The 14,789-nt window shown below is 33.8% G+C and overlaps 1 protein-coding gene across 1 annotated transcript; it reads right to left on the bottom strand.

Moving 5' to 3' along the window:
- Positions 1-1,210: 1,210 nt before the first annotated feature.
- LOC110093547 (nucleolar protein 6) lies at positions 1,211-13,921 on the bottom strand (the record flags this gene model as incomplete). Its single annotated transcript, XM_020818465.2, is given in 25 exon segments — positions 1,211-1,577; positions 1,664-1,741; positions 1,822-1,967; positions 2,053-2,158; positions 2,244-2,336; positions 4,868-4,993; positions 5,083-5,179; positions 5,315-5,452; positions 5,593-5,713; positions 5,797-5,921; positions 6,022-6,104; positions 6,454-6,575; positions 8,337-8,450; positions 8,527-8,670; positions 8,751-8,829; positions 8,954-9,064; positions 9,149-9,323; positions 9,640-9,755; positions 9,896-9,994; positions 10,437-10,501; positions 12,376-12,535; positions 12,756-12,889; positions 13,051-13,167; positions 13,336-13,501; positions 13,587-13,921. Coding segments are annotated over 25 exon segments (3,153 nt in total). The 3' UTR covers positions 1,211-1,448.
- Between the last annotated feature and the right edge of the window lie 868 nt (positions 13,922-14,789).

Raw genomic sequence — 14,789 nt, 5'->3', positions numbered from 1 at the left:
CATTAATTTGTTTTAAAAAGCTAAAAACAAAAGTAGCGTACAAATATGGTCTCTAAAATGAGCAATTATTCTGTGCGTACAATGGATTGTTCGGAGGCCAATCAGAACGTGCCACATTATCAGGTACATAGCAGTACCGAGCATCGGTACCAAGAAAAAAATGTTGTGATATATTTTGGTTGGTCTCTGGATGCTGTCTAGATCTGCACAAAATAATTTTTCCTTTAAAACAAGTATTGTTTTTTACACAACATTAACAAAAATAGCGCCATGGAGTTCTGCTTAAGTGAGATGTGATTTTGAAGTTGATGAAATGAACATCAAGTTAGAATTTAAAAGTTATGCATGATTGATTTTATGCCTATTCAATACAGACGTGAGATTTGCCATGCAAAATGGATTTGATCGTTCGCAGTTAATTAATAATAAACAAGTAGAGAAAGTTGAGAGAAATGGTACTTATGGACGTGTTGAAAGGAAATTGTTATAATTATCGTACTCAAAGATTACATATTAATAGAAGTTTTTTACATTTTTTTTTTAATATTTGTATCAATAAAATTATTTATTTTGATTCTCAAAGTTTCAAAGTTTTGAGATACTTCAAATAGCTTTCATAAAATTATAAATAAAAAATTTAAATAGAGTGCTACACATTAATTTTCATTATCAAGCATTTTACTGTATCTCACTCAAATACATACATTTTTTGCTCATTTAAAATTTTGTAGACCTTAAAATCCCAATAAAAAACACAAAGAAATCATCTCCTTACGCTCATATGCCTGCGTTTTGAAGCAACTGAAAAGAATTCAAGTCATTTTGTTAATTTTTTTCGAAACAAACTTCCAGAAAAATATAGTATCATAATTTTGTGAGTCTTTACAATGAATTACCTCATGTTCTAATTTTTTTATGATGTCCACTTTCACAAGAATTCAAGATATTATAACAAGCTGTAAGTGAAAACGGAGATCACAATAATCACCAATATTTCTATGTTATAAGGTCTTGTTTGGGCTAGTTTTCTTAATGCTTCTCAAAACAATTTTTTTAGTATAAAAATTAAAATTTTTGTACTAAAAATCTGTTTTAAGAAAGCAAAAAAGCAACCCAAACAAAGCCTAAGTGAAACCGATCCGATTTTTGAAACCCTGCTCTCAACAATCAACAACTAAGCCTCCATTGCTATGATCACACAGGTCAGCCATTCAAAATAAAAGAAAAAAAATTGCTTATTCAAGAAAGATTTGAATTAAATAATACAGAACAGGCGTTAAGGAAGAACACAGCACAAAACTTGCTTTCATTAGGATAATTATGGCCCAATAATTTCCTAATGAAAATATAAAAATAGGCTACCCTTTTTCTGGCGAATAAATGAACTTCCAAACCACATAATAAGACAACTAACAAATGAAAACACTCCTAAGCAACTATTACTAGTTTTAAACCTGCACTTTTGGCGCTCTGAGAAAATATACACTCTTCACAAACCCTTTTCCAACCTCTCCAACACCTTTGAGTTTCTTAATGAACTCTGTCTCGCTCTCATCTTCGTTCTCCCTCTTGCGTTTCTGCAAAGTATTTTACCAAAAGTACATATCAATGCTTATCATTTTATCAAATTAGCAAAACAAGTCCGGGTTAAGAAGAGATGAACCTTCAAATCCCAAGTCAGCCCAATTGCGTCACCACCAAGAGAGTCATACCATATCTTAAAGGTTTCAGGGAACTCTTCCTACAGATCAGATAATAAACAAAATTTATGCAAGTCCTGCGCAGAAAGATTAGCTCGAAAAAGTTATCAGGTTTTAGTACCGTTAAATCTTCCAGGAAGAACATGGTTGGGTCAAAATTCACCAACAGCTTACTTCTTGCATCTTCAAAACTTTGTGCTGCACCACCACCAAGTTGAATGAAAGGGTTGAAATCCTCGCCTGCTTTTCCCTGAATTACATGTTTCCCTGCAAGCTTACCATCGGTTGGATTGCATTTTCCATTGGATTTGTCATGAGATTGAATATCATTCGAGTTATAAAAGATATTAACCATGGCTGATCGAGCTGGGGAAAAGAAGGCGTTGAGGATAAGGAAGCTTGTCTGGATGGAGAATTACGACTGCATCATAGTTATTCATTGGCGTACGGAATAGACACTGAAGAAGAAGAAGAGAAACCAGGTGAGCTCAATGCAGTTAATGTCCTGGTTTAATCATGGAGATATTGGGAGTTAGTAGTTACCTCCCAAGTGTATGGGCCATTTTGACCTTGGAGAATTAATTTTGTCAAGAGGTCAGCACTGCTTCGAGCATATGCAGCCATCCTTTTTAGTATCTTCAAACATGAAATGATGGGAGATCAAGATTAATGATCGGAACTGAGTGATTTTCAACGAGCCATTTTTATGAGCACATAACACATATGAGGTGCTAAAAAAGGGGCAGCAAAGTGATTTTCAACTGAGCGATGAACTAAGAACATAATCAAGAATTCATAAATGCTAAACTGTACTTCAGTAAGGTTTCTAAGACATTTTTATGAGTTCCAAGCCTCAAACAATCTCTTACTAATCCGTATCTAGTAAAACGTTTGAGGCAACCTATGGCAAGATTTAGCTAATTAAAGGAAGACTGGAAGAGCTATGCCTTTTTGTAAAATTCTAGAAGAATGAATGCTGATGGTCACTTATAGTGGTTTTTCTCCTTAACATCTCTAGATATAGTTATGAATGCTTCAATCTTGAGCCTATTCGACTAGGCTCAAGATGCTTAAAATAATTTGATCCAATTTTATATAGATCAAGGCCGGTCATAGGTTGGCTATATCCAATCTTGATTCCAGTAAGATTGGCTTTTGTTTTACCAATACATACACATGATTGTTACTAATAAGTAAAGGGTTAAAAAATAAAGCATGCTAATATTATTACCCATAAGATAAATAGTAATGGCATTATGAGTTTGATTTTAAGGATGGATTGCCAGAATGCAGAAAGATAGATTTCACTAGTCGACCATAAAGAGTGTTGACTAGGATATTTTCTATGTACCCTATTAGTCCTCAAAATATACAAGTGAATAACACACCAATCCAATTTTATATCAGTAGTGTCAAAAGGAGAGGAGCTAGGGAGATCTCAACCATAAACAAGCTTTTTAAGCAAATAAATATCACTCTAAGAGACAATTCGGAACTTCTTCTATTTGACCTAGCCACAACAAAACACCAAATAAAAAAACACTAAAAAGAGGAATTTAAGAAGGTCAAAACAAACTCAAACAGCAAATCATCCTAATAGAAAAAAGCCAACAATAGATGGAAACCTCAAACATCAAGCAAACCTCCACAATATCCAAAGGTAAGATAGTGCAGGGAAGGCATTCACAAAAACAACCATAGCCCATGGGGGAGAAAGAACTAGACCAAAACCAAGAAGTATGGTTGTTGAAGGCCAGTAATAAAGTTTGGGAGAATTAGAAAGATAGAACTAAGCAAATCACATCGAACATAACCCTTAGGAAGTACCACACAAACAAGTTTTCTAGCCTAACTAGGTTTGACACATAATCTGAGTTGGGGTAGGATTACTTCGACCAAAAATAATATTATAGCGAGCTCTCTAAATATGCTAAATAATAATGTAAAGCATGATAAGTTGAGTATCAGTTTGACTAGCAAGGTTGTTACCTAAAAAGTTTCCTGATTCCATTGAGAAATTGAAATGTTTATACAAAGGATACAGAGTCCAATTAGTGGATAAAATGAGGAAGAGAGTGATCGGTTATGAAAGAAGGAAAAATAGTAAGCATCAAGGTTGGGAAATAAATATATAATATTGTTCTCCTATCTATGAAAATAACTAATCCAAAATTTGATTTTACAAGCGGTTTACCCATATTTTGTACGATGGGTGTTGCCCGCAAAGTACAAGCTTTATTCAGTTGGATTGATTGCAGTCCACCCTTAATTCCTATGTTTGATTTCTGCCCTCCTTTATGCAATACTCCAGAATTGGATCCTAAACTGTTGCAACAGTTGTTAATGATATTATGGCTGCTGTCCACCCCACAGATCCTTGCAGATCTGATTCCTGGGCAATTGCAGCCATGCACCTTCCAAGCAGGGCTGCAGACTAATTTGGATAGGCCGAGAATTTCCACAAAAGCTATTTCAATAAGAATTATAACTCATTCTCCTAGAATGATTTTTCCCAATGGGTACAACTATATTTAAAAAATACCTAGTTTGGAATGTCATTTTCAATGCTCATTTGCATACTTGTTTGCAAACAAAATTCAGATCCACTTCTGCATCTGGAAATAAAAAAATTGAAATCCTAAACCAGTAGTTTTCAAATTTAAATTAATAAATTTTGAATGACATACACGTTTCTCTGAAATTTAATTTCAGTTTGTCAGACAAAAATAAATTGAACAGCAATTCATGTGTTCATTTCTTTAGTTTTTTTTTTAATTTTTTATTGGGAAACATGTGCAAATGAAACATAATGAAATGGCCTTCAAATTTTTTTTCACGTCCAAGAGCATATATATATGCAAGGGATATAATCAACTCATATTCATAATACATAAAATTGGTTTGTTTATTTATCCTTTAAATCCACACTCATTTTATGTATGGGTGTTCAAGAACCATGAGGTTTGAGGTCACTCGCATGTAACTTGAACATGGCTGAAAAGATTTATTCTTTTTTTTGTATCAATTTTTCTGGCACAGATAAAAAGATGCATTATAGATATCAAACCATCAAATTAAGATTATTATATTGAACTAGCACAAGGCAAGCAACAAACTTGTCCTGGCATAGCTTCTTAAAATACTATATCAATGGTGAAATTACTCACTTCACCATTTGGTAAACATTTTGTCCAAGCTTCAGATGTCTTGTCATACGTAGTAGCTAAAAACATTGCTGGTTCCAAAATTTGCACATTCTCTTCAGAAGATTTTCTGCTTGACAAGAAGTTCTCCTATTGCATAGAAAACATTTAATCGATAGTTATGAAACCTTTCATAAGAAATAGCTCATAGATCAATTATAATAGTTCATAATACTCACATTTATCTCCCATTCATCTTGTGGAGTAAAATCTCCATTTATGTCGATGATTAATGGTGAGAAATTCCAATCATAATTTGACATTAGGCGCAAGAACCTAATACAAGCAAATATATAAGTTCAGACATTCCAAGTTAGCATGGCTTCATATGGTAAGAAAAAAGAAAAACAATAGCAAGAAAGAATAAACAGTACAAGAATAACATAATAAACTTATAAGCAAGATACATACCTCAGAAATCCAGTAATACGAGTCAAAGGAGCATGGTAAGGAAATGGCCTCAGAAAGAGGTAGGCAACTATCAATTCAATTGCCTCCTCTTCAAGAAAAGAAGAAAACAGGTGTGAAGAAATCCAGCGTTTTGCCAGCCTTCAAAATAAGGCGAAAAAGATTAAAAGAACAAGAAAACTAACATTGTTGACGGATGATGAACAAAAAAAATATGGAACAAGATTTTACCCAAAAACACTTGAGGGATAATTTTTCTGCAGTGCACTTAAAATCCTTACCTAACAACAGATCCATATGTTGGGTACCGACCATTCAGACCATTAATCATACTGGCGTGCTGGCTGCATAAGAACAACTCCTCGTCTATATATCTTTTACCCTTTATGCTATCATTGCCTGCTGCGGGTGAAGTTAACAACAATGTGGTCCAAGTACATGATATTAAATATAAAAAATAAAGATTATTCTTAAGAATTTTGTACCTTGGTTTCTCAACAAGAGCAAGCTTCTCTCATGAAGGATTTTAAGACTAAAAGCATATCCTTCCATGAGGACATGCACCTCATCCTCCGTTGCACTGCAAAGCATGCCCCATCGATCTTGAAGACTGCAATTATAATGTAAATGATATCAAAGTTCACCAAACAAGCAATCATTTTCTGAACAACATGTTAAACATTCAGAGAAACTGGATTCCCCTTTACTACCTCTCACAAATTTTTAGCAGGAAAGCAACTTTAGTCTTCTCAATGACCTTTGCATCCAAAGGCCAGCTTCCAGATCCCTCTAACTACATGATCATTCAAGCCATCAGGAAACTAATGCATTAAAAATAACATGTGAAAGACAAAAGTCCTAATTAAGCAAGACAAGAGGCTACATATGAATGCCATGGGAATTTAAAAAAAAAGTTCTGGAGCTTAGAGGAACCGCAGAAAAGGATCAGAAATGAAGAAGACGGATATTCTTTGAAATTGTAACAATAATTCTTTGGATAATAAAAAAAAATTAAAATTGTAGTTCATAGATTATCTGGTAACTTTGAACATGAAATGGTTGAGCTTTCTAAACTAGTTTGTAATAATGGAGACTTCCAAAAGAGCAACATTCCATTAAGAAAATATAAGAATATCAATTACCTGAATCATAACTGTGAGTGGTTTGATACACGTAGTAGTAAATTTCGGTACATTCTTAGCACTGCCCTTCTCATAAACAAGAGGATGAGGTTCAGGAGGAAACACAGCCGTATGTCTGAAAGCTGCACATGAACTGCTCATCAAATGCACTCTAAGAAAATTAAATATAAGTACATGAAATACAAAAAGATTGAAAATTCAAGAAATGCATCGCATCGTCATTATAAGGCTTATCTTAAACTATTAAGATCATATTTATGAAAACTAATTCTTCATTCACCCTGATTGAGTGTTGCATGACAACATATTACACATTTTGTGCATGTCCCTATCAACAACTTCACCCTAGTTACCTCAACGGTATCCCTTTTACTTCTTACTCTCTTCAACAATATCTGATGTATGCATTTTCTACCATTAGTAGTCAAAATCACGCAAATCTATTTTTTACCACTTATATAAATGCTATTCCATTACCACCACCAACAACAACAAAAACAACAAGCCTTTATCCCACTATATGGGGTCGGCTACATAAATCATTTTTCTCCACTGTGTCCTGTTAAGAGTCAAATTCTCATCTAAATCTAATAAAGAGAGGTCATTTCTAATGTTTTCTAATCAAGTCTTTTTAGGTCTACCTCTACCTTTTTTAATATAAGTTAAAATGCTATTCCATTATCATTTTAATAAAATCATTCCTCTATCTAAACTTCATAGTTTGCCGCATATCCATTTAAATATTCTCTCTAGCATACTATCAATGACTTCTTTTGAGCATATCCAATCAACATATAAGACTTAATTAGAATTTTAAAATTGAAAATCCCAAAAATCAATGGTACTAAACAATTAGGTAAAAGTTATAACTAACACAATATGTTTCTTCAAAGTCTTTGAAGTAGAAGCATCTTTATATTGGACCGGTCTAACCGGTCCGCACGGGACCGGCATTTCGCAAACAGAGGCGGGATCTCCGCCTCCTGCGGAGATCGGGCGGTCCGAACGCCCAATCGGAGCCCATTATGAAGGATTTTTTAGGGTTTTGAGAAGGAAATTTGAATGTAGGGACTGTTTAGGGATTTCCTTTTGATTTGTGTGAATTAAATAATTGATTTTCCTAGGGTTAGGGGAGCTGGATTTTGGCTGAAATTTGAGATATCTTAGAATTAGGTTTTTCTTTGGGCTCTAGCGGCGTCTAGAGATTTGGGAGAGATCGATTCTCCTCTCGAATTGAGGATCAATTGTATCTTGCTATTTTATGTTTTCCTTTCATCAAATAATGCAAATTATCTACCATTTCGTGGTTTTGTGTGGATTTTTGCGAAGAATTCTCGCTGTTTTGTGAAGATTGATAGGAAATACTTGCGATCTACAAGTACTTCCTATCACTTTCTTCAAAGAGACTTCTTAGCTCAAGTTGGAATCATTAGTGCTCTAGCATAATAAAGAGCTAAAAGTAATTTTTAATGAATAATTCACATTAAATGAAGTTTAATAACATAAAATCCTAAACATTATAGAGATAAAACCCATACAATTTAACAATACAAATTCAATAAAAATGGATATTTACTATGACTAGAAAACAATATAATTTTATGCTTATACCGATATCTTGAGCAATGCATATGTTTTATGGCAAGAAGAACGCAGGTCAAAGCTCATCGACTCCTCGGGAAAAAAAAATAAATCGGTATTTTTCATAAGTATAATTTGTATTTGTTTTTACAATTAATAAACAATATAAAATGGACAAACTCAGAGTTGGGTTATCATAATGAAACAGCACAAAGATGGTCTTTGAACACTAAAAAGCAATACAATTTACAATGCGAAGGTAGAATAAGATTTTCTTTTGTAAACTTTGGTAAGGAACATGCCTGCATCTAGTGGCTGTACACTTGAGATTCTCAAAGGAATATCGTCTAGAAGACGTAAGCGCTTTGACAAAGTCTCGAATGTCTCCAATAGACTTGTAGAAGACGATATAGGATCTGACACAGGACAATTATGCTAAATATGAAAAGAAAGAGACAACAATTCTAAAAAGGCATTACTAAACAATCTAACCTTTACCACCCAGATGAATACTGAAATCAAGCTGATCTACTGCATATACTATATCTCCTTGTGACAGAAGAAAATGTTTAGAAATAACATATTCAGTAATTCTCTTCATGATGAGGTGTCTCTGCCACGGTGGACACTCCCATACTGTAAGAAGGCATTATAATAAGTTGAATACTCTATAGCCCAGTCTGAAAGAGGAATTAAAATTGGTTGCGCTCAAATACCTGTGCTTTCGGCAATAGTACCATCCCTAAATCGTCTCAATTCTGCCTTGTCTCCCCAAAATTTTCTAAATTTAGCAGCCTAAACTATGATAAAAATATATATACTTTTAGCACTTCCAAGCAAAGGATATGTCAAAGCCAAAATTTGGTTAGCTGCAGATAAATGATTTTTAAAGATAAAAACAGCATAGGAAAAAGATAACCTCCTCATTGTTCTCGGCATGTGGACCAATATCAACCAAACGAAAGCACTTTTCTTCAGAGCTCAACAATAAGCCAACAAGCATCGGCTCTTCACCAAAATTTTCATAACCCTACATGGTTAATGCATCTTGATCATCCAGGTTTAGATAATCAAGACTTACTTGAAATTGGCTTAGGTAGCAGACATACTATACCTCATTTATATTCCAATTAGACGGAGCACTCCCCCAAGTCACACGGACTAATTTAGCTCTATCGCTTAGTCCCTGCTGCAAAACGGACTGCACATCTTTTTCAACTAATCCCCAGCGTTCCTCATCCAAGCAAAATTCAGATGAATTGATTATAGCGTTTCCTTTAAAATTTATTCTGTATTAAACTTCAAATGTCAGAAAATTATTGGTTGGTAGAAAAATAAAAGATTATAAGCAGTTAATATGCTCGAAGTACAACTGCACATTAAAACATGATAGCATTCCATAATCAACTCGACTGAATTCTTAGTAGTGCGAGATACATGAACATATATAATCATATGAAATTATATAATCATTGCTAAAGATTGCCACAAATTTAACCTAAATTTATTGCAAAGTCGAATCAAAAAAGATTTTTTCCTTTTTTTGAAAAGGATTTCAAATTGCAGAGCTCAAGCATTCAACATTCTTATCTCTTACAACATTACCTTAAACAAGCATCAAATTTAGCAGCAAAGTCAGCCTTAGTCATGAAAACCTCTTCAAATCCACCACCTCTACATTTGTCAATGCAATTAACTGTCCAAGCAGCCTCTTCTTGAAGCTGATAGTTGGAAGCATAAACGCATATAAAAACAACCAAGAAAATGAAAACTAATGAAATAAAATAGAAAAATCTTTGCATTTGGGTATTAAAGCGGAAATAAAACTAACAGGAAATGAAGAAAAATAGAATATGCATACCTCTGCAAAAGCTGTTCTAGTCAGGCAGAACAGCAAGTTCGTATGACCAGTTGCGTCATACAGAACAACAGGAAATGCTTTGAGACAACGAATCATCTCCTGAAATTATAAGAACAATTAGAACACCTCGACTATATTACATTTCTGCATTCTAAACATGCAAGCAGGGTTAAACGAATGTAGCATTTTAACAAGGCAAAGTTCAAAACTCTATTCATAGCCAAAAGTTTGGGCAATTACACTAGTAATACTCAAATCTTATAACTTCATAAAACAAACACAAATTTCTTTGCAATACAATTTTCAAATTTCATTCTTAATGCTTTACTTCTATTACAAAAATCCTTAAGTTAGCCAGTTAATTTTAAACAGTTGTGTTAATTTTTTATGTGAAGAAAATTTTGGTTATAATACATATATTCCATAAATGTTAAGATTTATAGAAAAGGTAACTCAGGCGTCAAAATCTACAAGGAATGTAATTTTTTTGCTTCTAAATAAATATATTATGCTACATATAATAAAAATAAAGGTGACTGACTTCATTGAACAGCTTGGACTGACTTAATGGCCCAAGCGAGAGGCCCTTTGTCCACAAATTTGAAGCTGAAAGAAAAATATGCATGCATCAGTGCAAATTTAAGAGTTATGAACTATAAAATTAACAGAGGACAGCCGTTAGGTCTCAAGGGGGGAATCAAAATGGTCTAGCATGCTCAAAACAATAACAGCTTATTCATGGTAAGTCAAAATAAAGGGGGTTTTGATCATAATAACATCATTGAAGAAAGGAAGCTAAAATAAGGACGGTAATTTAATCATTAATTCATCAGGAACAATAGCATGATGAAAGGAACTAGCTCCTAGAAACTGTTGTAGTATTCCACAGAAAAAAAAAAAAAAAGCTTAACTAAACAATTTTTTTGTTAAAAAAAATTAGCAGATTCAAACTACTTTCAGTCAAATCATTAGCTTAAAGGACCTTAAAATAGAAGGAAATATTTAAAAAGCCAAAGAACAATCCTACGGAAGATTAAACCAGTATTTCCTTCTAAACACTGAACAATAACCATTAACAAAATAATTAAGTAAGCTAGCAAATACCTTTGATAATATGGATAATCTTTTTGTGCAACATAGACGCTGAGGATAACAACAAAGAGCAATTGATGAAAAACATAGTTGTACATCAACATGCATAGAAAGGTGACAAAGGTCTTGAAATATTCATAATATCATTTGAACTGATATCCCACTAAGTTGTGGGTTGATTATAAATCTATAGCCATTGATCTCAGCTTTTTGCAACATTTTTTAATTTCCTTTCTCGTCCTAACATCCAAACATAGTCTGGCGGCTCTTGCAGAAACTTTTGTATGGCTATATCACAGCTACTGCTTGTACTTGATCCTCTTGCAAATAGCTCCTTCGAATAGCTTAGCAGACTTCCAAGGTCTTTTGATCACCTCTAGTTGTTGGGTTCGTTGGTCTAATGGTCTTTTATTGTGATTTCCAAGCAGTTTGTTTCCTTCCTAGGTGAGAAGCACTTAAAAAGATTATATTCATAGAGACTACAGGTTTTAAGGCAACTTTATCGATATATGGACGCTGTGCATTACTTCATGCTATTTTTTGAAAGCCAATGAGAAGATAACAGAAATTCCACTTTGTCACCAAATCTCCTAGCAAAGAAGCAACCAATGTCCCTTGATTCTCCCTTCCTTGCAACATTTGGAAGACACAATAGCTGCATCACTCTATTTGTTTTTCTCTTAAGAAATCACTTGTTTGAACCCTCAATCTAAATAGCAAACTTTTTGAATCGTACCCTCCAATGGTTTAAAGATAATTACCAAAATTCCCTTTACAATTTGATACAATTACACAGTTAAACCAGATTTTCCATCTTTTCTAGATCGTTTAAGCATATTTTTAGTGCTAGGTTAGATGTGCAAGGACCATGTTAAGTTTGAAACATATTGTAAATTATCTAAGAACTCAAGCTTTGTAATGTCAAAACAAAATACACAAATAATAGTGCCAAAAGATATTTAAATCAATCATAATCAACTCATTTGCTACTAAATTTATTGTCCATGAATATTTGGCATATGGCTATGATGATGATGAACTGTAATCATTAGAAAAGATAAACTTACTAGACATAGAACCAAAATTTTAAAACAAGTTTTACGGAGTTAAAGAGAAGGTCGTAAGTTTCTCACAATCCGTAAAAATGACAAATGATAATTTAAGAACAAACCGAATAGGATTAAAGCTGATGGTGAGATTAAATAAATAAAAAAAAAGGTTTACCAGTTACAGACAAGAATTCTAAATATTTATTCCTAGTTACAGAATACTATTAAGTTCCTGACAAAGATTAAAAATTCAACAAGAAACTAAACGAAAACAGAATAAAAGAAACCATAATTAAATAAAAACCATAAGAAAATTGTGACACTAAGGAAGCGATATACATATAAACTTCAAGGTGACACGAAATATCTGCAAGGCCTTCATTGACCTGTTGATTTGATTTCCTCCAGGCCCAGCTGTTAGGTAGGAAAGGATGATGGATATCAAGTACCCATTTAAGCAATCATGTGTATAAATTGAAGTTCTGTTCCGAGCCCAGACCTGAATCATGAAGAAGAATATTTTCAAATATTTAATTATATAACAGTGCCAAAATCAATTGCAATTAACAAAAAAAAAAATAAAAAGCAGGGCAGTTATATCAAAGAAACAGAATCTTAGAATACATGGTGTGGTTTGATAAGATTTATTAAATAGATATAAATGATGACTTCAGAAGAATCAGTTCAAAATGTAAGCTAAAGGTGTTCCAAGGTTGTACTTTAAGCAGAAGTAAAGCATCTCTCAATGTCTTCCATTCGGTGAAAGTGTTCTTCACAAAGTCCACATTTTCCTCCATAAACATGTCCTCTAATATGCTGCTGTTGTAGTATGGAGTAGCTCTAGAAGTGTCACCTTCACAAGCCAAGCGTAGTTATACAAAAGTAGGAAAAAAACTATTAAACTAAATTAAAGTTTAAGCATTATGATACAACTCTAGAAACCCAGGCATGGAGAATAATTATGCTGAAAATTTCAAATGACAATAAACTGCTTCAAGTTCGAAGCTTTCATACCTTGATTAAATGCACGAACATTATTTCGTGAAATGCTCAACCTTGAGGCATTGAATACGGATGAAGCAGTAGGTATTATCCTTATGAAAAACTCAGAGAGCTCAGCATTTTTTATAACTGTACAGCCAATTGAAATGCAGTAAGTTCACAGCCGAGAATCATAAGTTGATGGTTTGCAATAAGACAAGATAAGGCAGCACCATATACAATGATAAAATGAGAGAAATTCGACAAACGCGACTGATAGCAGTAATAGTTAAGGAAACGAGAAAGATGTAAATGAACCTGGATAGAAATGAATAACGGGCTTCCTGGCCTCATTCTGGAAAGTCCGCCATTCCATCTTCCGAAATAAAGTTAACGACTTCAAACTCTTTTCAATCACACACAGATAAAGACACCTTTTAGCATGATATATGTGGTTCATATAGTCCTTCTCATGGAAACACTCCTGAAATTCAAGAAAAAAAAAAGTTTAAAAGAATTCTCCGTGAAGAAGAAAAGTAAGAAAAAAATAAAAAACGACAAACAATGACCTTGGGCATACGGATTAATAGGTCGACGTTTATATCAGGCTTCGCGACGCATCCAATAGAGTAGCTTCCACCGATACAGATGGATTCCGGACTCTTGAATTTGAAATTAACCTTATTGGACGGCACACGGAGGTCCCGGAAGAACCCAAAAGCGTGTTCTAGGTCCGCTTCCTGGTCAGGTATATTGTTTATGGCGTCTATGATGGAAGATACGGCTCGATCTATGGCTTTGTTGGCGGACGGACCGAGCTGGAGGTCTTTCAAGAGCTCCTCAACTTTGAAATCCATGGAGTCGGTCTCGAGCACCATAGCTTCTTCTCGCCGGCTGCCGTCGTATTCGCTTGCACGTAACCGTCAAAACAGCGGCTTTGAAGGGTTTTTGCTAGGGTTTAATAAAAAGCAGAGGGGTTGAGATTTGAGAAGAAGCCGACCGTTCTCAACATTTCACTAGCCCGTGGACGATGGGCCAAGCCCATCTACTTAATAGCCCAAACAATTTTTGTCTTTTTTTTTAAAGGATATTTTGGACAAGTTAGACTTCGTTTGGGACGGCTTAGTGCTTCTTAAATCAATTTTTTAGTATAAAATTTTTAGCTATTGTACTTGAAAGCTACTTTAAGAAGCAGTAAAAAAGACATCCCAAATGAAGCCTAAGGCTTAATTTGGAATAACTTTTTTTGTGTTTCTTAAAACAACTTTTTAGTACAAAAAAAAAAGAAAATCTTTGTACTAAAAAGTTATTTTGAAAAGTAATAAGAAAGTCGTCCCAAATGAAGACTAAGGCTTCGTTTGGGACGGCTTTCTTATTACTTTCTAAAACGGAGTTTTAGTACAAAAATAAAAAAATTTGTACTAAAACTCCGTTTTAGAAAGCAGTAAAAAAGCCGTCCCAAATGAAGCCTAAGGCTTTGTTTGAGGCAGCTTTAATAATGATTCTTAAAGTCGCTTTCTAATATAAAAATTATTTTTTTCTAATAAAAATATATTTTAAGAAACAGAAAGAAAGCTGTCCCAAATAATGCCTAAGTCAACCTCTCAAAGCTCCCAAAAAACAGATCAATATGAAAACGAAACCTAAGACTTTGTTTGAGGCGGCTTTCTTAATGCTTCTTAAAGCAGCTTTCTAGTATAAAATTTAATTTTTCCTACTAAAAATTGCTTTAAGAAGCACAAAGAAAACTGTCCCAAACAATGCCTAAGTCA

The sequence above is a fragment of the Dendrobium catenatum genome, unplaced genomic scaffold, assembly GCF_001605985.2.
Source record: "Dendrobium catenatum unplaced genomic scaffold, ASM160598v2 fragScaff_scaffold_450, whole genome shotgun sequence".
In the NCBI taxonomy this organism is placed as follows: Eukaryota; Viridiplantae; Streptophyta; class Magnoliopsida; order Asparagales; family Orchidaceae; genus Dendrobium; species Dendrobium catenatum.
This window is presented reverse-complemented; position numbering and strand designations above follow the sequence as displayed.